The following is a 21,941-nucleotide window of genomic DNA, read 5'->3' as shown; positions in this document are numbered from 1 at the left end:
TTTTTCTTTTAATTTCATGGAGCCTTAGATCTTAAATTTCAGTCACAGGGATTAGAGCCATGAATCATGAACACTAAGTTTACTCAGCACACAGAAGATTACTTCTAAAGCTCATTACTTTACAAAGAACTTCAGTGGGACTGAAGTATGTTACATATGCCTGAATATTTTCCTCTCTTATTTTTCTCAATGATGTGTAAATTATTCTGTCAGCCTGTAGCCCCACTTGTGTAATTCACATGGGGGAAATAAGAAAAAAGAGGAAAAAACCCAACACCTTAGCTCAACCATATGTATTAGTCTCACCTAATTAACACTTTCTACAGAGCAGGTTCAGTGGTTGCAATTAGCGTTGGTACAAGAAAGAGCTGGCACCATATGCTGGAGTTTCACCAGGTAAACAAGTCTTAAGCCCTTCTGGGATACCGGCTGATGGGTGTGAAGCGTGTGGATGTTTTACTTAAACTAACAAGTGTTGGTGATGCCTCATCTGCAGCAGTTTAAGTATCAACTACTTAAGCAAAAGCCACCTCAGACAAGCCCGTGCTCAGAATTTGTGCTGGTGAGAGATCCTTTATCTCAGAGCAAAGCATGAAGATGTACGTCTAGAGATGATAAGCCTGCCTGTCTAGGAAGGCCGTCAGCCCATGGTGACAAGGAGAGTAGAAGCCACGCTGACCTGCATACCAGATTGCCTAAAGCCAACCAAAACTCACAGAGCAAGAATGGGACTGCCACAGTTTCCATCACCAATGGACAAGGAAGCAGGAGCTCCAGTCCAGGTGTTTGTGTTGTCGGCAAAAGTAGTGGTTGAATGAGACAAAAAAGAGTGTTTCTGAAGCTGCTGAGATTTAAATTAGCTTGAACCGCATGAGATGATAAGTTTCATGTGCACCTGCTCTTCTGCATCCTGGCAGTGGAACTGCTGCTCTGTCAAGAGATAATTGCAGTTTGTCCAAACAACTTGAGATATAATATACCAAAGAACTTCAGTCTGTGAAAAGAACACTGCCTAAAAATCTCCCTATTCCAAGCTTGTGTCACAGTTGGCTGTCATTGCATTACAATAGACAGTGAAGTCCACACATGCTTTAAAACTCCTGGTCTGAGGCCAGTGAATCAGTAGAAAGTCTCTCATTTACTTAAACGAGTGTTGGATCAAACCAAAACAAGGCATGCCGCATCCCCACCAGTTATCCTTCCCCACATCAAAGCAGAGTCCCACTCGTTTCCCAACCAACTGTAGAAATGTCGGTGCTAGGACCAACAGCAATGCAGCCATCACTATCTTTTAGTTATTGCTAGCAAGCATCATTTCTTGTCCAAGCGAGCTGACATTTCTGTTGGACCAACCACTGTCTATTCCAGGTGCTGTGAACAAAGGCTTTCTCTTCCAAACACACCAGCATCTTAATGCAGCTGCTGATTTGACCTAATGATCTTTTTCTTAATCTGCATGTAGTGATGATAAATAGAGGGGCGAGCAGAAACAGTAACTTTTAATTCCAACAGAATTCCTCAGCTTGAGTTTTATAGAAAAAAGTGCAATTAAAAGCTCAGCTGATTACTAAAGGAACGTGGTGCAGAGAGCAGAAAACATTTTGGCAGCCACCACACGCTGCTATTAGCTGCCCCCCATCACTTTCCATCTTCAAATAATCAATAAGAACGAAACGCCAGAGCATCTGCCCTTCAAGCAGCTGCACCACCGCCGGCGATGCGCAGCGGTTATTGCCGAGCCTGGATTTAGGCTGAGCAGCAGGCTGGGTCTAGAAGCACACCCACCTCCTTTGGTCCTCCCCTTTCAACCTGTGCACCCACCAAACTTCTCATCTCCAGTGGGAACGCCCTGAAAAGGGAATGAGAGCAGCTGCTCTGCACCTGGGACTGAAATCCTGGCAGATCTCATGTGTTGTTTAATAATTTTGCATAGATCAACAGTTTTTGAATAGCGCACACTTCATTCAGTGCAGCAGGTTTTTAAATTGTCGTTGTACATTCATGGATCATTGCACCTTTTCTAAGCCACAGCATTTGTCTCTATTGTTAAACCAAAATGTTAATGTCTTCCATGCTGTCCTTCCCTCTAGTTCAGTGCATTTTAATAGGGGTTAAAAGGTAAAAAACACTCCAAAACTTCAAATACCCATTCACATCATTACAAACTATACCTCGTCTCATCTCCCTCTTCCCCCAACACCCTGCTTCTCTTCATCAGTACCGTTAAACAGTGACATCTACAGAGAAAATGAGCAGAGGCTTCTTCAATAAAACAATAGGGTATCACTAACTCCATTGTGTTGATTGCTGCTGAGCTGCTATTAAAATGGTCTCATATTGTCACCGTGGAGCCCTGTGCGTCTTTGTCACCGATATCCCCTCCACCAGCCGATCACTCAGCCCATCACGGTTTTCTGGCCTCTTGAACACACAGCACTTCAGTTTGTTATCTGGTTTTCCAAATCTTTGCTTTCCTAGACAAAGGGCTTTCCTTTCAATCTTGCTTCTAATTCATCATTGCATTTCATACCCGAGTATAAATGAGTTTGTATTTTGCACCACAGCCATAAGTAGTCTTGCAGAATAGGCCCAGCCTGGCAAACACAGTTACAGATACTGTTGTTATCTGTATCTGTAAGGTTCTCTGTGTGGCTCGGTGCAGCCATGGGAATTGTTCTTAGGAAGGACCTTGAGCCGGGTCTGGGCTGAGTGCTGAAGCACTTGTGCTCCCACCAACTCCTCACTTTGAAAGCAAGTGGCTCTCAGATTGCATTTCTTTCTCTAATGAGAGAAGCCTGAAGTCCAGATAGGAGTTTTGAATACCCCACCTTAGTCTTTTAGAACAATAAACCTGGGTAGAATGACCATCACAAAATGATAATTTCAAAATGGCCTCAATTTCCCAATGGAGTCACTTGTGTGGTTTTGGGAAGTCCACCTACCTGGTTAAATGCCTGCTAATCTCTGGCCCTTGATGCTTGATCATCTTCCACTTAATTCAGCTGGATTGATTTCAGCAGTTGTAAGATCAAGACTTTGGGTAATTAAACAAAAGAGCAGGCGTATCTGAAAAATAACACAAACCCAGATATATTCTTGCTGGCAGATAATGTGACTGGCCTGTTGGTACAGGACATCACAACAAACTTTCCTGCCCCATCCCAAACTTCCCAACACCAAGGTAAGGGATACCTCTCGTTTCAGTGCAGGAGTACGTGATTTTCTTGTCAGTAGATGTGACAATAAAGAGCATTGCAAACGCTTCAGGCTCATCTTGACATATTTCAGGTTTTACATTTTCGCCAGTGAAAGCTGGTAGTAGGGGGAGAAAAATAATTAATTATATCCTTCTTTGTAAGTATAGCTACTGGACTGCATTGACTAATGCTGTGTGTATATTGTTTCTATGTACCATTGTTATTCACCGCTAAGACGAAAAGCAAACACACATCGAACACTGGATGGGGAATGCTTGGCTTAAACTCTTGCTATTGTTTCTAAGTAGGAAACAAACCTTAGAGTGTATCTCGAGGGATTCCTATAGCCAACACTTAGATCTGAAACCACAGCAGCTATTCCAGAGAACAGTACTTGGAGAACCCATTTGCCAATAAAAACAAATTAACATGAAAAGAATGTTTCAAAAAATGACACTTCCAAGACTATTCTGCACATGTCTAAAATTAAAAGGGAATAAAACTTCTGTTTTCATTAGTTTCAATTTCAGCATCATGTCGTTTGCCATCCTTTACTCTCTATATTCTTAATCTACCATTTGCCTCAAATTGCTTGGAGACAATATCTGCAGACCCCGGTACACACAATTAGCTGGGGCAGGGGAAAGCAGAGCTATTGCCAGAATTAACTGTACAGAAAACATCCCTGCTTGTGGAAGAGGCTGAAACAAATGCGGTATTAAGCCATATACAAGGCTTTGATTTGTACGATGCAGGGACAGCTTTCAAAGTTGCTCTGAGAGGAGCCAGGGAAGGCACAGGGGTAAGGAGCTGCTTGAGAGAGGGAGAAAGAAGAGGATAGGAAGAAAAATAATCCTCCTTTTTTTGTCTTCCACCCTTACCCAAACACTGAGCCAGATTCCTCAGGCTAAGGAAGTAATTTCAGACTGTGCTTCTAACACAAACAAGGAGCAATAATCAAAATAAAGCACAAAATTATCCAAACCAGAGGAAAAAAAACCCAAACAACCTGGTATGGCCATGCTGTGGCCGTATAAATAGATGCAGGGGGCTGAAGAAAAACACACACCATAGGGTTTGATGTAGCTCAGCAAGTCCTTCCTAATGGGCTAAAGAAGACAATACCAGGAACAATGCTGCAGAAAAGGTGCAAAAGAAGGCATTCAGGAAATACCACAAAATTACAGTTTTATGGTTATGATGAGAATGAGCCATTTACTCTAGGAACCACTCACTAAAATCGCGTTACAAGCGTTCTCTTTATACCCCAGCCACCATAACGAGCCCTGGCGCCCCTCACCCACCGCAGATCAGCGCCGTGCGCTGTTCCTCTGACCTGCTGTGAAATGTCCACATTCTGCTGGTCGTTCCCACCTCTGCTCCCACACACCAAGGCTGTTTGCAGACGACTTCGGTGGCTGCAGCCAGATCCACTCACTCAACGGTGCTTCCTACCGAATTAAGCAGAATTAGTTCCTCTGGGTGGTAGTTCTGCCTCATTCAGTCTCCTCACAAAATGACCTGCAAGTTGAGGGTCAAGTACAAGCTTTGGAATTAAACCCGCATGTAGAGCCGCACCACGCAGCATTTGTTTTCTTGTCAGTCCACATTCCCTCTGTTTTACCCGTTCACCCAAAGGGCGCGTAAACCTTTGCTGACCTCAACATTAAACGCTTTCCCAATTATTCTGTAGGACCGCTCGCTACTTTTGTTCTGCATTAGTCCAAAACAAGGAGGCTGTGACAGGCAGTGCAGGGCAAACTGTGCTTTCTACAATTACTTGTGAGGATGGAGCCAAGCACCTGCTTCAAAGCCCAGCGAGGTTAATTGCAACTCTCCCTCCCTTGACCTGCACACCAGAGCACGTTGCTGGCCATCCTGCCTCCTGCTTCCAAACCATCTCAAATTCACGTTCTGATTTTGTCAGGCAGCTCACAATGGATGGCGGTAGACTGTTTTAAACAGGTTTGCTCTGAGCATTTTAGATGACAGGGTGGCACTTAAGTTCTTGCCGTGTCTTCTGCGCGGTGTTTGCAGGAGAGATTTAACTGCATTTCCCCTCTTTGTTCCCTCGGAACCACCAGGTCAGAAGAAATCGGTGCATTAAGTCACCAGCTAATGTAACTCGGCCTGTCTCTCCCCGCTGTGTCCCAGCTTGCCCCACAAACTCAATTTTCACAAATTTAATTTTCCTTTAAATTCTTTGGTTTGCCTGTACCGAATAGAGCAAACCCAAATTCCAGACAGAGAGCTGGAACAATAAATGCCTCTCTTCAAGTTTTCTTATCAAGGCTGGATTATTTTCTGGAAGATACACTTAGTGAAACGTGCGCTCTGAACTCTACACAAAGCCACTGCATCAACTTCTATAGCATAGTTTTATATATTGATTTATATTTACCTTTTGGTCAGTACGTAAGTGACTGAACGGCTCTGTCTAGACATATACTCTATGAAATGTGTAAGCCCAGCCTGATAGTTTTACAGCTACAATTAAAGTCCATCTTTCAGTTCCCTAATTTACCACCTTTCTTGCCTGCTGACAAGAAGACAAGAATATTTTAAGCAGCAAGAAGAGAGTCTAAAATAATAGCTGCTGTCATGTCAGATATTAGTTATTCCCTTGATCCACTCTTGATGTTTATCCCTCCCTCTTTGAGTTTTCTCAATTATTTCTCTCTTGTATTAATTCTCACAAACCTCCCTAGATGTAGGTTTTATGATTTAGAATCGCAACTGCTCATCCAATTAACAGGCTTGATTAATACGCTTACACTTCCAGAGACATTTGTGATACAATATGAGGGCAAAACAAAGATTCTGAGTGTGTTCCACCTCATTTGTGGTACTGCTGAGCATGGGGTCCAGGTTGAGCTCTTTATCAGATAGCTAAGTTTTTTCAAGAGAAAAACAATGTTATTCTGAGATGTAAAGCAGGAATAACTTAATTTCCAAGTTGTATGTGAGGATGGCCCATGACCGAAGAGAAGGAGGAAAAGAAAAGAAAGGCTGCTACACATTTTCTGTCATTTTTCTTGCCTCAGTAGCACCTCATTCCCGTTAATATCAGAGAAGATTTGAGGTATGTTTGCGAACCAAAACCAACCCATGCTTTAGCATATTCCCCACTGAAGTCTACATGAGTTATCTCAGTGACACCATTAAACCAGATTTTAATCACTGGCTGAGGCAGAATCCCTTCAGATGGGAGTCCCAGTGCATTCTACAGCGTGACACACAACAGTCCTGACAAGAGAACAAAGGCCATTTCAGTAGCGCCGCTCATGAGCTACGGTTTGAAAAGATTCAAACCACGGTCCATGGACTCTGATGGAGCCCATCGCCTCTCTTGCTTCAAAGCAGAATGGAAACCTGTACATAGATACAAATACATGTACACATATACCCATGTATATACCTATGAATATGTTCTACATTAATCTAAATATCTGCATGTATATGTATATCATATGAAAGTATACCCACACACGTTCATAAATATATTAAAACCCTGTACCTTATGAAGAAGGAGTTCTGTCTTTCCGGGATGCAGGTCCAACGTGTCGCTACGTCCTGTTCTTTGTGTCGGCAGGACCTGGATTCTGTGCCAAAGGATCCCGAGACCAAGGGGGTAGATCAGTTGTATGGAGCCCACATGCTGGTTTCGGCAGGAATTTCCTATCATGACACAAAGCAACTATGAATACAGTTTGCTAAAACTATTACTGAGAAGTTCTAAAAATCACTGCTTCTACTGCACTTCTGCTCATGAGCCATCAGGGGATCTTTGTCTCTGAGCATTACAGTGCTCAAGGAAAAAGGAAAAGATTCTGTTTTATGATTCTGAGTCAGTCTTTTTCTTTCTAACATATGGCCCCATTTTTTCCAGGTTCTTTAAGCGAGTTGTAAACATAAACTTTGATGCACATGGAGTTTGATTCATGAAGAGTGTAATTTGCCTAGTATAAAAGATTCACATAGGTTATATAACATCATTAAATTATTTTTGCAGTTGGAGTAGTATCCATTGAGGAAAGCAGAACTGCTTCCCGAGGGTCCGTTTATCACTGTTTGCTACTAATTAGAAAACTGAAAATACAATATGCATGACTCACATTATCAGTGTTGTCTTTGGACTGATGTATCATTCCTCCTCCTTCCTCAGGAACATTTTATTCATTTCCTAATTAATCTTTTTTTTTTCCTTAAGGTTTCTGACAGATGTGACTCCATCTTCGTTAATGGCAAGGAAATGAAAAGCAAAGTGGATACTATTGTTAACTTCACTTACCAGCATTTTACCACCCAGTTAGAAGTGACGGTCTGGGTGCCGCGGCTCCCGCTGCAGATCGAGATCTCGGATACAGAGCTGAGCCAGATCAAAGGCTGGCGCATCCCCGTCACCTCCAATAAAAGGTACGTCTGTAGCACCGAACAGCCCAGATTCGTGCCCCCGGCCTCTCATTTTAGAACACAACAGAATTTTAGAGTGTTTCTTAAAATCTAAGCTCTCCTGTTTAAAATTAGCTTTACAGTCTGTCTTAACCTTCACTAAAACAACCAACAATTGTATCAGTAGGCTCCGTTTTATCCTGTTCTATATACTTGAAAAGTCAGTGGCTTTGCCTGAAGCATTAATCGATTGCGCACAATCTCAGGAAATCATATCATACGCTCCGGTGTGCAAATCTGAGGAAAAGGAGCTGGACCTCTCCCTCTCCGTATATAACACTGTGTGTGTGTGATATTCAGCACAATAAATCAGGGCTGGGAAGGAGTCAGGTCCCTGGGTGCTGGGGGGGGGGCTGGATGAGGTCATATTTAAAGGTTCTTTCTAACCCAAACCATTCTATGATTCTGTGACTTCGGGTGGTTTTGAGCTCTGTTCCCACCATTCCATACTGAAAATACCCATTCTAACCACCATTTGGACAATTTGCAAGATAAAGAATTTCAAGGAATACAGTTAGATTGGTGGATTTCAGGCTAAATTGAATAATCCTAATGGAGAACAAGGCTTGACACCAGCTCAGGTTTATAATACAGGGAAAAAGCATTTCTGGCAGCAGAAACTACAGCGCTAAACACTGTGGCAGTTGTAGCTGAAGCACTCGCTTTGCCCAGGAGAACATCTCGGCTGTTGAAGAGCCTTAAGGAGCCCGAACAGACAGCTGTGGAGTTGAATTATCTAACACTTTATGAGGGCATAAAACTAAGGGTAATAGGACACAACAGGATACTCAGATAACGCACTCCAAAGAAGGGGACTGACTTACCTCTTGGCTATGGGGACATTTTTTCTGGCGGTGACAGAAGAGGTGATGAGCATCTGGCACAAGAGAAACTGGTGTGTTTGCTTCAGAGATAAAGGCAAAGTTGCCAATTGTGGCAGGAGATGTGTTGGGTGGGGAATAAACATACACCGCTGCTCAAAGTTTCACTTAACTTACCTTCTTCTGCCTGTAACGTGCCCAGTGCTGTGACACCCCCTCAGGTACAGCTCCTGCTAGAAATAGTGGGGATTTTGCTGAGTGAATGGCTGCAGAATTAGGCTGTTGGTGTTAATTGTAGGAGTAAGCTTTCAATAGCAAGCTCGGTGAGTTAGACATTCACCTGTGGTTAACGGTCGTGGACATTCCGAGTTCAAACCCATTACACACAGTGCTGTAAATTTACCCCCCGGTGTCCAGTTCTGATTTATTTGGCCAGCTGAAATAAAGATAATGGTCTGAGAGGCTGCTCCGTCTGCAGGCTGGCAGGCGATGGAGTCTGTGCAGCCGCTCACCTTGCAGCTGAACTGCTGGCACGTCCGCGCCGTTGGCCGCGGAGGGTGGAAGAGAAAGCGTGGACACGGCGTCACCCCCAGAATCACAACCGGTAGTTTGTGACACTGGTGCCAGCAGTCCCTGCCCGTGTGAATGGGAAAGGTTTCAACTAGAAACAGGTTATCTCTTGTTTTATGGAACGTTCATGTGGGTTTTTTTAGCTGTAGGGGGTGTTCTAAATCAATAGGCAGTCTAGGACTAGCGTTACTTGTGCTCACTCTGACATTTACTTTGTACATAAGGTTTTTCCATTCCCTTTCTTTTGATATTTGGATGGGTTTTACCTGAGACTTTGTGGCTTTTCCTTTTTTTTTCCCCCTCTTTAATTTTTAATTTGCTTGTGCCCCCATCCCCTTCCTAGCCACATGTTTCCCAGTATCCCAAACACCCAGGAGTTTTTAGGATGAGTTTTTAAATGGTGACCCGATGCACACATTGCTCACCTCACCACAGACAAAACAACCTCCTGTTCTCCAGTAGGGTTGGTGCCTTCACACCGCTCCCTTGTCTTCTCATCAAGAACTAAACTTTGCTATAAAGCAATTCACCAATAAACAGAAGGTAAATGTTTTGAGTGTATCTCATAGGGATTGTGCAGAGACAGTCCAGTAACCTCCAAACACCCCTCGTCCCCTCTGGCTCCCACACGCTCCGCCTGTCTGCACTGGTTCAGGTGACTGAAGGGCTGAGCCAGATGGCAAAATATAACTGGGTTTACAATAATCTTTTCCATGTTTTTATTGGTGCTGTTGACAGAAGAAATGCTTCTGAAACGACTGTCTCAGCATGGCTGTTCTTCATCTGAATATGACTGCTTCTATTGCAGCCCTGAAAAAGTGCTTATATGCCCCAAATCACATCTGTTCTTTCCAACGATGTTTGTCATCTAATAAAATGTATTGCTTCTCCCTATAAACCCTGTCATGTTTGCAACTGTAAAACACATGTGATTACAGACATATTTGCTTACCTAACTTGTTGAATAATTTTCACAAAGCCATAAAAAAAGACAGGGTCTTTACAGAATTTTACAAACACCACATGCCTACCTCGCTTCGAACTGTGTCGGTTTTCACCTGGGCTGAACTGCTCTAAGAGCGGGAACTTGTGAGAGGGACACGAAGAAAACCCGGCTGCTCATATGCCGCAAACCAGAAAAATAATAGTTTCTCTTTATGAAGAGCACTAATACAATTTTCCAGATGGGTCTGTAAATATATGGCAAACCTTACTATTACCCAGAGGGGAGTGTGATCTACAGCGTGTGCTATTGCAGCTATAAAGAGCCTCCCTTTCCAGGGCACACTGGACCAGCTCATGACCGGTGTGTGGGACATGGTCCTCCAGCTGGCCTGGGCTCACAGAAGCTACTCCTGCCATGGGTTTCAAAAAGAGCCCGCAGTCTCAGCAAACAAAAGGTATATATTTAAATCAAAGTCAACTATCAGAGTGTAGAAGAGGTCCGGTGTGACTCTGCTAGTCTAACAAGAACATTCATTTTTATTCCTCATGCATCTGCAAATTAATTACCTTCTGCCTGAAGTTCCCGCACTGGCTCTATGCAGGTACATTTACACGGGATGCACGGCTCCAACTTGCATTAATAGGAATTGCGTGGCTAAAATCTCACAGAACAAGCTGGAAATTTAATTTAAGTAAATACCTGCAACTGGGATAAGCACATTGTTTTCCTGAGGCTCCCAGGGAGGGCGACTCCAGCATCTGCTCTGGGTCAGGCACATGGATTAATGGACTTTTATCAGCATCTGGCCTTACTGAACAAGAGCTGACAAAGCCATTACCGAGTCACCGTCACCGCAAGCCTCCGACTGGCATAAACCTGCGGACCACAGTTAAGCCAGACATGATGCTGCTGATGAATGGCAGCTGGTTGAACTAACGGTTAATGAGGTGGGGGCTCTAGGTGGGTCCTATCTAGTACTAGAGACAAAAGCGGGAAAGCTAACCTAAGTTAAATGCAGGGAAACAATAAACCGCTTTAGTTAAGCCTCGGTGTGAGTGCTGCCACCCAGAAATAAAGCCATACTTTCATGCAAGTGAGGTGAAACTGGATTCAAACCATTCCATCTGTGAATAACAACACCCACACAAAGCTTGAACACGCTGCAAATTCACTCAGTTAACCGACTTTCATGTCCTGTGCAGATAAGGCCACGCAGACTTTTGTTAACAGGTAGGCTGCATTTTCAAGTTCTGTAAAGGTACCAAATTACATTTCATCTCGAACTGTGAGTGGAGTGATGTGCGACTTATTTTTGTAGCCTCCGCTAAATCAACTTCTAGTGCCGTGTATTTTGTATCCGACACAGATTATTTTTTTTTTTCAATTAGAAGGGTTGCAAATGTGTTTTAAATACATGACTTTTTAATGAATATTTCAAATTCAAACCCAGCAAAACTGATTTCTTCAGGGTTTTTTTTAACGGGAAATTACATCTGGCCCAAGAACCTGATGCCTGATTTGAGAATGGTGCAAATGAAAAGAGACATCCTTAAACTGCTCACAGACAGTGTCTATAACCTGAACTTGACAGATCACTGATGAGATCAGTGCTAGCAGGCACCCTTGTAACAGGGCTGCTGTTTTAACTCAGCTCTCTGGCAAAGGCTTTCTCTGTGTGAAATGTAAATTAAATGTAATCCTGGCAACCTTGTTCATCCCAGAGAAGCAAAACATCTTCCAAGCAAGTCTGCCAAGCAGTGAGAAATAGGATAAGAAGGATTCTGAGAGACATCCAGAGCTAACCCTAGAGATGACCAAGGGGAAAAACCCACAATATGCAGCAATAGCTTCTATTCATGAAGACAGGCCTTAAAAAGAAAACGAGCTCACTGCTTAATGAAGGATTTTAAGCCTACTGAAAACACCGTAAGAAGTTTAAGACTCCAAAGGGAACTACGCAATTCAGTGGATCTCAAACATTTTGTTGGGCCCATGGAGACAAAACACTGAAATGCTCTGACTTAGTAACTGAATCGTGGATTCGTGGCTTTGAAGTGGAAATTGATATAATCTGTTTTTAAAAAAAGACCGAACTGGAGTTGGTACCTGGTAAAGCAGACTTGCAAAGCCCGTATTAAAAACTCAAACACCTGTCCTTTTACTTTGCCTTGCCCATTCCATGCTTTAGGGATGCTTGTCTTCATTCCATGTTAGCGTGCGATAGAAACTATGGATTTCTAAGGCGAATTATGCAGATATAAACACCTATAAATGTTTGTGTAAGGAAATGGAGCCCTTACCTTTGTTTGTTAGAGATACCACAAGGTAAGAGTTGGACTTGAGTCATCTCTTTGTGGTCAGGAGCAGTGCTGCCCGTGCAGTGTGGAGCCTGGAAATGCAGACAGGGTCGCTCTGTGCCCCCATTGAACACTCGGGATCTCTGGTCGTTCTTCCCACAACTCACATTTCTGAGCTGTAAGGACTGGGGCTGAAAAGTACTTTTTCTCAAAGCTGTTTTGAATGCATTTCTTATTGAACACTCCAATAGTCTCAATGTTTTAAACAGTGAAAGTAGAAATAAATAAGTGCAGAAATAAATACGAATAACAGTAACACGTTGGATCTGAGTAAAACATTTGGTTATGGAACAGAAACAGAAAACAGAATTGTGTAAAAAATCTCAGCACGAATGTTGAACTGTGGACATTTTTCTTGAAGCCACAGAACCCCGGTTCTGTGTCTCTTTTCCCATAAGAAAATGGGTTCCCACTGGTTCTGTGGCTCTTTCCCCAAAATCCTGTGAGTACTTCTTACCTGAACAGCTTCTGTGCATTTTTCTCCTATTCTGCAGAGGTACTAATGTTACTGTCTGTATTACTAAAAGGCGGGCAGATCTCAAGATCTCAGAGCTAACCTTGTTTTCTCAAACTCTGAGATTATTCAGAGCTGGGTTATGGTTTAGATGAGCTGAAGAGGGTCAGAATACAGGAATAAACTGGCAGTGGGAACATTAAGGAGTTCATAGACTCTTTTATAGCATTATAAAGCCCAAAGCGCTCAGAACATCCCCCTTCCAGGACTCTCCCTGTGCCTGGTTTGCTCACTGGCTTCAGCTCGTAGTGACACTTGGGAAGGGGAGAACTACCGAAAATTCCCCTGAAATACCCAGCTAGTCTAATTATGCAAGACTAATTTATTTGTGTAATGTAAAGCCTATCTTAGGATCCTGTTTTTTTCTTAACAATTCAGTGGTTATTCAGTGATGTCTCATTCAGCGACACTGTTGTTTTACATACGCAAAACCAAAAAGGCTGTACCAAATTCCATTTACTTGAGGACAAATATATACATATATATATATATATATTCAGCTACCAAGTGATGCATTGAAAATGTATTTCCAGTGTATTAGATTCTGTAGCACCAGGACTTTCTATCATTTTGAAGAGCACAAGGGCTCGTCTTGGATACTTTTTCAGCTTACCGTTTGCCAGCTTTGTCATACAATGATTTATAACAAAAGCAATTCTGTTTTATAATAGTTTTTCATAGCTGGTATTTCAAAGGAAAAGATAAAGGAACACAGTAAACATGAAACTACTTCTCAAAATACTGTGGAAAATAAGAGGCTTACCCTGTATTTCGCACCCTTCTTATAGAAGCGGCTTCAGGCTCAATAAGAAAAGGAGGAAGGCAAATTATTTCTGAGCAATGAATTCCACAGCATGGGAGCATAATGAGTAAAAAAAGCGTGACCACCTAGTGTTTAATACCTGACTTGAAAGAGATAAGAGAATCCACGTATTTGTCCCAAGGAATAAACAACAGGGAAACAAAACAAAAGAATTGATGGGAAGCTGGGTTTTAAACCAGACAAAACCCTGTGAGGTGTGACAGCACAGCTATCATGCACAAATCACTGTGATGCTTTATATAAGGCTTATGGAAAGCACTTATATATGATATATACATATATTTCCTGCTGCTTTCCTTACCCCTTTGCAAGACCTGATTGCCACTTGGAGACACGGTGAGCAAGCGGTGGCTCCACTGAACTCTCAGCAATTGAAGATGTATTTTTAAGTTGCTGTGAGGTCCCACACAAACATCTCACCTGGATTTAGTAACCTGCACAACCAGAATCTGGTTTCCTATTCCTCACACAGTAGCAAATGACGATAACTTTAATCTATTTGAAAATGCCGTGCAACTGAGGCTCCTGCAGCGGCAATGCAGGTAACAACCCCGGCTCTGTTCACAGGCCGACCCGTGACAGCGAGGATGAAGAGGACGACGAGAAGAAAGGACGAGGGTGCACCCTGCAGTACCAGCACGCCATGGTGCGAGTCCTCACGCAGTTTGTAGCCGAATCCTCCGAGTTTGGAGGCCGCTTGACCTACCTGCTGGGCTCCGAGTGGCAGTTTGACATCACTGACCTTGTCACTGATTTCATGAAGGTGGAAGAACCCAGGATCGCTAAGCTGCAGGATGGACGAGTTCTGGTTGGCCGTGAGCACGGCATCACCACGGTGCAGGTACGGCACACGGCGCATCGGCAGCTCCGGGCGGTACAGAGAGAGTTCTGCATGAACACACACAAGAGCTACTTAGCTTATAACATTAATTTGTCACTAGAAACATAGTGAAATCATCTGAAGGGTGAAACAGGTGACATGATGCGCACAGTAACTTTTAATTTAAGTGGGACCTTATGCACCTGATAGGAAATTTTACCGAAGATCTACAGGCATCTTTATATGCTTAAACATCTTTGAAAAATTAGTCCCTTTATGTTCACAAAAAATGGACACAAAACTAATCTTCAGAAATCTTTCAGAGTGTTCATGTTCACCACCTATCTCTCTAACTTCATGAATATTTCTTAATCAAAAGAAAGGAATACAACGCTTGGGGCTCTTATTAACTGTAAGCACCCGTAATGTTCCAGTCACACTAAGTTTCCTTTGTAGTCAACAAAAAGAAACAGGTACTTTTAGGGCTCCGCTCCTGTCAGCCTAAAACCATCATCGCACAGGGTTCAAGGGATTTCTGCCCTTAAAATGTCCCTTTTTTGCAGTGAGATTTTTCAAAGTCCTTTTGCAAATCTCACTTCCATTCCATTCAGGTCCCCCGTCCCTATAAAGGCATTAGGCCAAGTTCCTATCAGCCAGGCTTTGCACAGTTATTTACTCCCTTATTGAGTTTGAGCGTTAATCAGTGTCTTCCACTCTATACTGCATTCATAGGTTCTACAGACCACACAAAAATTACTTTTTTCAAAAAAACCAAATCCATTTAATTTAATCAATACTCCATTGTTGAGATGAAGCTGCAATTTCGAAGTGATTGGTTGTTTTATTAAATTATTTTTGTAAAGAAAATAATTTAGCAGCACATGAGCGTTATGTCTTGGGGAAAACATCAACTATAGTTTATAGACGGATGTGACAAAGCTGAGATTAATCCGAAGTGTTATGCCAATCAGAGTCTAATCTTGTTCTACAACACAGTTAATTGCTGTTTCACGCAAGGCGTTTGCTTTCTCTTTCAAGGTTCTGTCGCCTCTTTCCGATTCCATCTTGGCAGAGAAGACGGTGATAGTTCTAGATGACCGTGTAACCATTACGGACCTGGGAGTACAACTGGTTTCAGGCCTGTCCCTCTCCTTACAAATCAGCAAAGGAAGCAAGAGAGCTATCGTTTCTACCACCTCCGCGTACGATATCCTTCATACTCCAAAACAGGTATCATCCAAAATACTGTACGGCATTAATTTGGTTACTGTGTTTTGTCAGAAGGCAGGAAAAGCTACTTGCTGTACATTTGAGCACAGATAATGCAACTTCACATAGGAAAGGTTTACTGACCAACTCCTACAGGTGCAACCACCCACAGAGAAGGACCATTAAACCCCTGCACAACGCAGGGGAATGATGGCTGTGCATACGTAATGCTGTAGAGAGCACAGACATCCCACTCAAGACCTTTTTCCTATGGGAAAATATGGCTTAGCTGTGTGAGCAGAGGTAGAAACCCTGTGCCTTAAGAGCCTCAGAAAGTCAGTGCAGCCAAAAGATCCTTTTGGCTGCATGTATGGAAGTTTGGATGATCTGCATCGCTGAAATCTGATGAGTTTGTGCTTACTTTGAACTGAATAACCTGAGGGATTAAATAGCTTTGAATGCAAACACAGAATAATGTATGTATATATTTTCTTGTATTTATTATGGAATTGATACTCTATATCACTAGAGGAAGTGTAACTAGTTTTAGCACTAACGATTTGCAGGTGCAAGACAAATTGATTTGGTCAAAACACCCTTTAAAAAAAAGGTGGTTCTGTGAGTTTTTCTATATTTCCCAGAAAGGACGACATCAGTTTTGTGTATTTCACGGAATCTCGTATATTTGAAAGCATGACAGAAAATTTAAAGCATTTCACTGAGATGTGTTCTTAACCTGGTTTGTTTCAGGGGCTGAATGGGATCACCAGTCCAGCACAGAACAGCTCTGCTCTCTCTATTAAATACAGCATTAAAACCGCAATGCTACAGAAATTGCCCATTATAGAGCCTTTATAAAATTAATTAACCAGGACTTTGGAAATATGATTATTTCCATCATGAGGCCCTGGCATTCAAAAGAGGCTTCTCACTCCAGCCTGAAAAAGGAATTGTCAGTGTTGTTTGTCAACACCTTCTATTAAATTTAGATGAGCACATCTTTGATAGTTCCTAAAGATGAGATAAATGCCTAAATTGTCTAGAGAACATAAACCTGCAGGAAGAAAGCGAGAAGCAGGGCAGACATTTTGATTTTCTTTAAAAAAAAACCCAAACAAATAAACCATGACATGTGCTCTCTTACCTTTCACACTTTTATCCTTATCTTCTCTCCCCCAGGAAGCCATAGTCAGTGCTTGGATTTTGTTCAGTGACGGGTCAGTGACACCGTTAGATATCTATGACACCAAGGACTTCTCGATCACCATCACTTCGCTGGATGAGATGGTGGTGTCTGCACACCAAAACCTGCAGTCCAAATGGCCAGGGGTGGTGGCGGAAGGGGACGGGCAAGGACCTCTGATTAAAATCGAAATGGTCATCAGCGAGCCGTGCCAGAAGACGAAACGCAAGAGCATTCTGGCCGTTGGGAAAGGAAGCGTCAAAGTGAAGTTTGGTCAAAAAGATTCTGACCAAAAAGGAAGCACTAATGACATCGACGATGTAGATAGAGATTTTAAAAGCCATGCAAGCAATTCTATAGAGAAAACTGCAGAGCAAGAGAGGACAGCACAAGAATGGTCCAAAAACCACGAGGACATGTCCAGTCAGGAGGACAATGCAAACAAAAGCACAACTTTCGTATCTCCCATTGATCAGGAGTCCCTGGAGGACGACCAGCTCCAAAATAACCCAACTGCCTTCACGGGTTTCCCTGCGCAAGTAGAAATACCGGGAGAAAACAACCCCAGCGATCTCACGTTGACTTCAAGAGGATTAACAGATTTGGAGATCGGCATGTACGCCCTGCTTTGTGTTTTCTGCTTAGCGATCATGGTCTTTTTGATTAACTGCGTGGCGTTCGCTTGGAAGTACAGGCATAAAAGGTTTGCTGTGAGCGAGCAAGGCAACATCCCCCATTCCCATGACTGGGTCTGGCTTGGAAATGAGGTTGAACTGCTGGAAAACCCAGTTGACATTTCGCTCCCGTCGGAGGAGTGCACTACCATGATCGACAGAGGAATGCAGTTTGAAGAAAGCAACTTTCTCCTTAATGGGAGCTCTCAGAAGACTCTTCATAATCATATCCTCAGATCTTCTGAGTACCTTTGTGACAAAGAAGTTAAAAGTGAACCTATAAACCCTTCTGGGCCAAAGCAGAAGCGAGTAAAGTTCACTTCATATACAACAATACTGCCGGAGGACGGAGGCCCCTACACCAACTCAATTCTATTTGACAGTGATGATAATATTAAATGGGTATGCCAAGATATGAATCTTGGTGATTCCAAGGAACTTAGGGACTATATGGAAAGACTGCAAGACAATATGTAAAACTACTTTCTTATGTTTGTAATCACCTTTATGCCTTCTGTTTATGGATGGTGGAGCAGTCAGTCCAGTCAGCAATAGGAACACGACAGTCCAACCTTGGAGTTACTGAGATGCTAACCCGGTACCACTGAGCAGGTACGAGAGGCTGGCTGAGTTAAACCTGCTTCACCACAAACCAGGATGTGCCCCTAAAACAGCTGCCTGTAGGTGTTGGAGGTGTCACACGCGATGGCTGGTTTTCTATACTGCCTGGTACTAGCAAAATGCTAATACAACTACGCTCAGACTCAGAGGAGACTTCATTTGTTTGTCATCTCTCATGAGAAACGGTAAATCAGAAAAGAAAGGGATATTTGTTTGCATTGATTTTTCTAGTCGTCGTCCTTTGTAAAGCACAGTGGACATTTCTCGCGTTCAGCCTGAAACGAGACCTACCTTAAAGGGAGCTGAATGAATCTAATTTCATTGCCTATGTGCAATGCAGCCAAGTAGTCCTATTATTTTTTACGGATATGAAAACCCCCACGTGGTTAATTTCTTTTCCTATTGTTTATGAATTTTATTTGACTTAGGGGACATTAAATATTTCCTTTCAAAGTTTGTTTTTTTTTTTTTCTGGTTGTACCAAAGTGTAGTACAGCACTATTTATATTGATTCAAGTTTTCTATCCATCTTCATCAGCCCCTAGCGATACCTCCTTCATCACTGATTATCTTTCTCCTTTCCATATGGGTATATGGCTCGTTAGTACTTGAAACGTAGAAAGGTGTTAGAACTCTTATTGGGAAAGGGTTGCATCGTCTTACAGGGAACTGTAAATACAATAATAAACCCTGGAAAATAAAAATCAAGGAGTAACCCTGGGTTTACTTTTGTCATTGCTAACATGAAAAAGTAACCTGCAACAAAACAGCACATACTCCCAAGCAAAAAAAAGCTTTGCTGAAACAGCAGCTTGGTTGTCAAGACGCATCGTTATTGGAATGAGAAACTCAGATGTGGCATTGAAATGCACACAATAGGAAGGAAATTGCCTAGCAAATAAGCAAAGGCTTGGAGTCACTGTTACTGTGTACTAATTACAACATTGGTGGTAGAGTTTGGCTGGACAAAGTCCCTGCTCAACAGCCAAAGCCCCAGACCTTGTCTGGACCATCTCTGACCATAAGGCTGTTAATAAAACTTCACACCATATTTCATTAAAAAAGGAAGAAGGAAAGAAAAGACACACTGGGCACATGTTAAAGTGACTATTCCAAATTTTAACAAGGAAAACCTGCTGGAGATTGAAAGCTGCCATTTCATATGCATTACATGTATTATTTTTTACTGAAGGATGACTGAAATAAGTTGAAAATTACAGTTTGAAAGAAAAAGAATCTACATAATACTTAACAAAAACAATAAAGCACATGTTCTTGTGATGGATCCTGCGCAATAAACACAAGATCCAAATTACAACTGCCTTATGTACTGTAGTTCCCATCTTTTAGGTACATCAAGATAGGATTTGAATTCTATAATTCAGTTCTCATATTAGAACAGGCCAGACAACCTTAACTATGGGAAGTTCTGCATTTGGCTCCTAATCCACAACTGGGAACACGTTTAACGTAACTGCTGCAAAATAGAAGAGTTTTAAAGGTGAGACTCCAAAGTGAGGACACCAGGCTTATATAAGTGATTAGAGACTTATGTTCGCTGGCACCGAGCTGCATAGCGAAGGGATGGCATCTGTTATCATCTAATTTTAAGTAGATAAAATAACAGACCACAGAGATGCTTCTGTTTCATAAGGGATGCAGCACTTGTGCGTCAAATGAAATCTCGGGTTGTTTAACAAATGTTCTCTCCTCTCTAAATGATCTAGACCTCGTAAGGAAATATTAATTCCTAGTGTGATCCTTATTACTAACAATATAAAACTCCCTTTTTAGAATTTAACATCTCTTCCCGACATGTTATTTTGTTATTTACATCACATGTTGTTACATGAAAGTTCTTACATGGGAAAATGGCAATACAAAACACAGAACAAGTAGGAAGAGAGAATGTTATTCTCATAGAACTGGGATAACACCAATAAAATGGAGTTATTCTGGTTTAAGCTGCACTTGTCATAAAACTGAAAGGAAAAGAAGTAACATTAATGTATTTGTTGTAAAATACAGTTCTGAGTTGATCAGTCCTTTTAAAATGAAATCTCCAATTTTAGTTGCAAAATTAAGTGCTTTAATTATAAGTAAATTTAATTTAAAATTATTTTTAAATGCACAATTTTCCGATTCACTCCTTTCTTCTCAATAAAGTATTTTATTCATGGCATAGAGAATATTCCGCTTTGCTGTTAAATGGGCATCATTTATATGTTGATAAAACAATCTCTGCTTTTGAGATTATAAAGCAAAGGTGGCCAAATGATCAAAAGGCACAACATGTATGTATGCAGGAAACCAGAACTGTCTACAAAAGAAAACAGAGATGATATTGACAGACTAATTAGAATTATGCTTCAGTAGAGGTGCGTGGGAAAGCAACACCTCTAATGTAACAGGGAACAGACAGCACATCTTACGGCACACAGAAAGATGACATTGGGAGCAGTTTCTTTGCCAGTAGCAGTGCCAATACAGACCCCGGGAAGCAATTCTGTTGGCAAAGGGTGGATTAATGGAACACGGGGAGCTTGCGAACTTCAAAACTCAATGCGATCCAGCCCCCCGACTCGGGTAACGAGCTCTGGGTGGTTTCTGGCCCTGGGGAACGGAGCCAGAGCTCCTGGTTCCCATCTTGTGGGACTTGTTCTTTGCTCTGGCCATCGCCCCCAGCCCAGCTCCACGCGGCTCATCTGCACCTTATTCCTCATCTAAGAGCTTAGAAAGCCAGTGCCCTGCTCTCCTCTTGAAGTAGAACCACACGGATTAACGTTTCGAGCTGCTGTTTCTTAATTCATATTGGGGAATGTAAAAGAAAATCTTACAGCCATACAACACGGTACAAGCAGTCCATTAAATAATGGAAAAAACCCCTGTATTTCAAGGTAGAGTACCCTATGAATGAAATACCAATTTTTCATAGTGGATATGCTCTTTTCTGAAATATAAATCATGTGCACTACATTGAAATACACTATAGTGTATTGTGAAATGCATACATTATTTGCTGACTCTATAACACTGAATATGTATATACATCACACCCAAGATATTTATACAATATAATAAGTCTTAGATGTATAACATAATGAATTCTGTACAAAATAAACTGTAAGTTAAAACAATGGAAAAGAACTTTTATATCTGTGTAATTTGTACGCTGATTAAGTTATTCAAGCCTCAGTTTTCATCTTTAAATGTGCCCTTTACTAGAAAATACTTATTTTCTGTAGGCAGATGTGTGAAATAAAGACTGCACTCTTCAGGAAAGGTGGAACTGAAAGACTGCGAAAGAAACAGATTCTGCTGGAGAAATAAACATAATGTTCATGTGATTTTTTTTTTAACTGAGTAAACCTCTTTTGTGTTTATCTGATCACGGCGATCTGCTGGTTGTGTTGAAGGTGACGCAGCGTGAACAGTAAATGAGCAGAGTCACCAGCGGATGGATCGCTCACATTCCTCCCTGCTCAAAGCAACACAATTAGCGGGTTATAGAGCCCAGGGGTTTCTCCCAACCTTCCCCACCGATGCAGCGACGGGTCCCTTCCCTCCAGCAAACACAGCGAGGGACGGTGTCCGGGGTTCACCTGCCCGGTCACACGTTGCTTTATGTGCGATTCATGAAGCTGATTTTCTTCTCAGTGTGTAAAATGAGCTATTTAGCAGAATTCTGCACCGTTCCAATGCAGTCCTTACAATGGAACATCCCCTCCCCGTTCCAGGGATCCATCTGGCCGCT

At 42.2% G+C, this 21,941-nt stretch overlaps 1 protein-coding gene and 1 long non-coding RNA gene across 4 annotated transcripts in view; one reads left to right on the top strand and one right to left on the bottom strand.

Annotated features, from left to right (window-relative positions):
- TMEM132B (transmembrane protein 132B) overlaps positions 1-21,541 on the top strand; it is a 215,214-nt gene extending 193,673 nt beyond the window's left edge. For all 3 annotated transcript variants that reach the window (XM_065851937.2, XM_071815868.1, XM_071815867.1), the window contains 4 exons: positions 7,408-7,613; positions 14,248-14,521; positions 15,539-15,730; positions 16,889-21,541. In XM_065851937.2, coding sequence (XP_065708009.1) covers positions 7,408-7,613; positions 14,248-14,521; positions 15,539-15,730; positions 16,889-18,043 — 1,827 coding nt within the window. In that variant the 3' untranslated portion in view covers positions 18,044-21,541. The remainder of the gene's footprint in view (positions 1-7,407; positions 7,614-14,247; positions 14,522-15,538; positions 15,731-16,888) is intronic.
- On the bottom strand, positions 1,977-7,428 carry LOC139829251 (uncharacterized). Its single transcript, XR_011741664.1, has 5 exons — positions 7,313-7,428; positions 6,715-6,875; positions 4,534-4,648; positions 3,193-3,312; positions 1,977-3,066 (listed from the first exon to the last, which is right to left on the bottom strand). It is a non-coding gene; the product is annotated as an uncharacterized lncRNA (long non-coding RNA).
- Positions 21,542-21,941: the final 400 nt, after the last annotated feature.

This window comes from Patagioenas fasciata, chromosome 17, assembly GCF_037038585.1.
Source record: "Patagioenas fasciata isolate bPatFas1 chromosome 17, bPatFas1.hap1, whole genome shotgun sequence".
In the NCBI taxonomy this organism is placed as follows: Eukaryota; Metazoa; Chordata; class Aves; order Columbiformes; family Columbidae; genus Patagioenas; species Patagioenas fasciata.
Note: the sequence above shows the minus strand (reverse complement) of the source record. Positions and strands in the feature narration are given on the sequence as shown.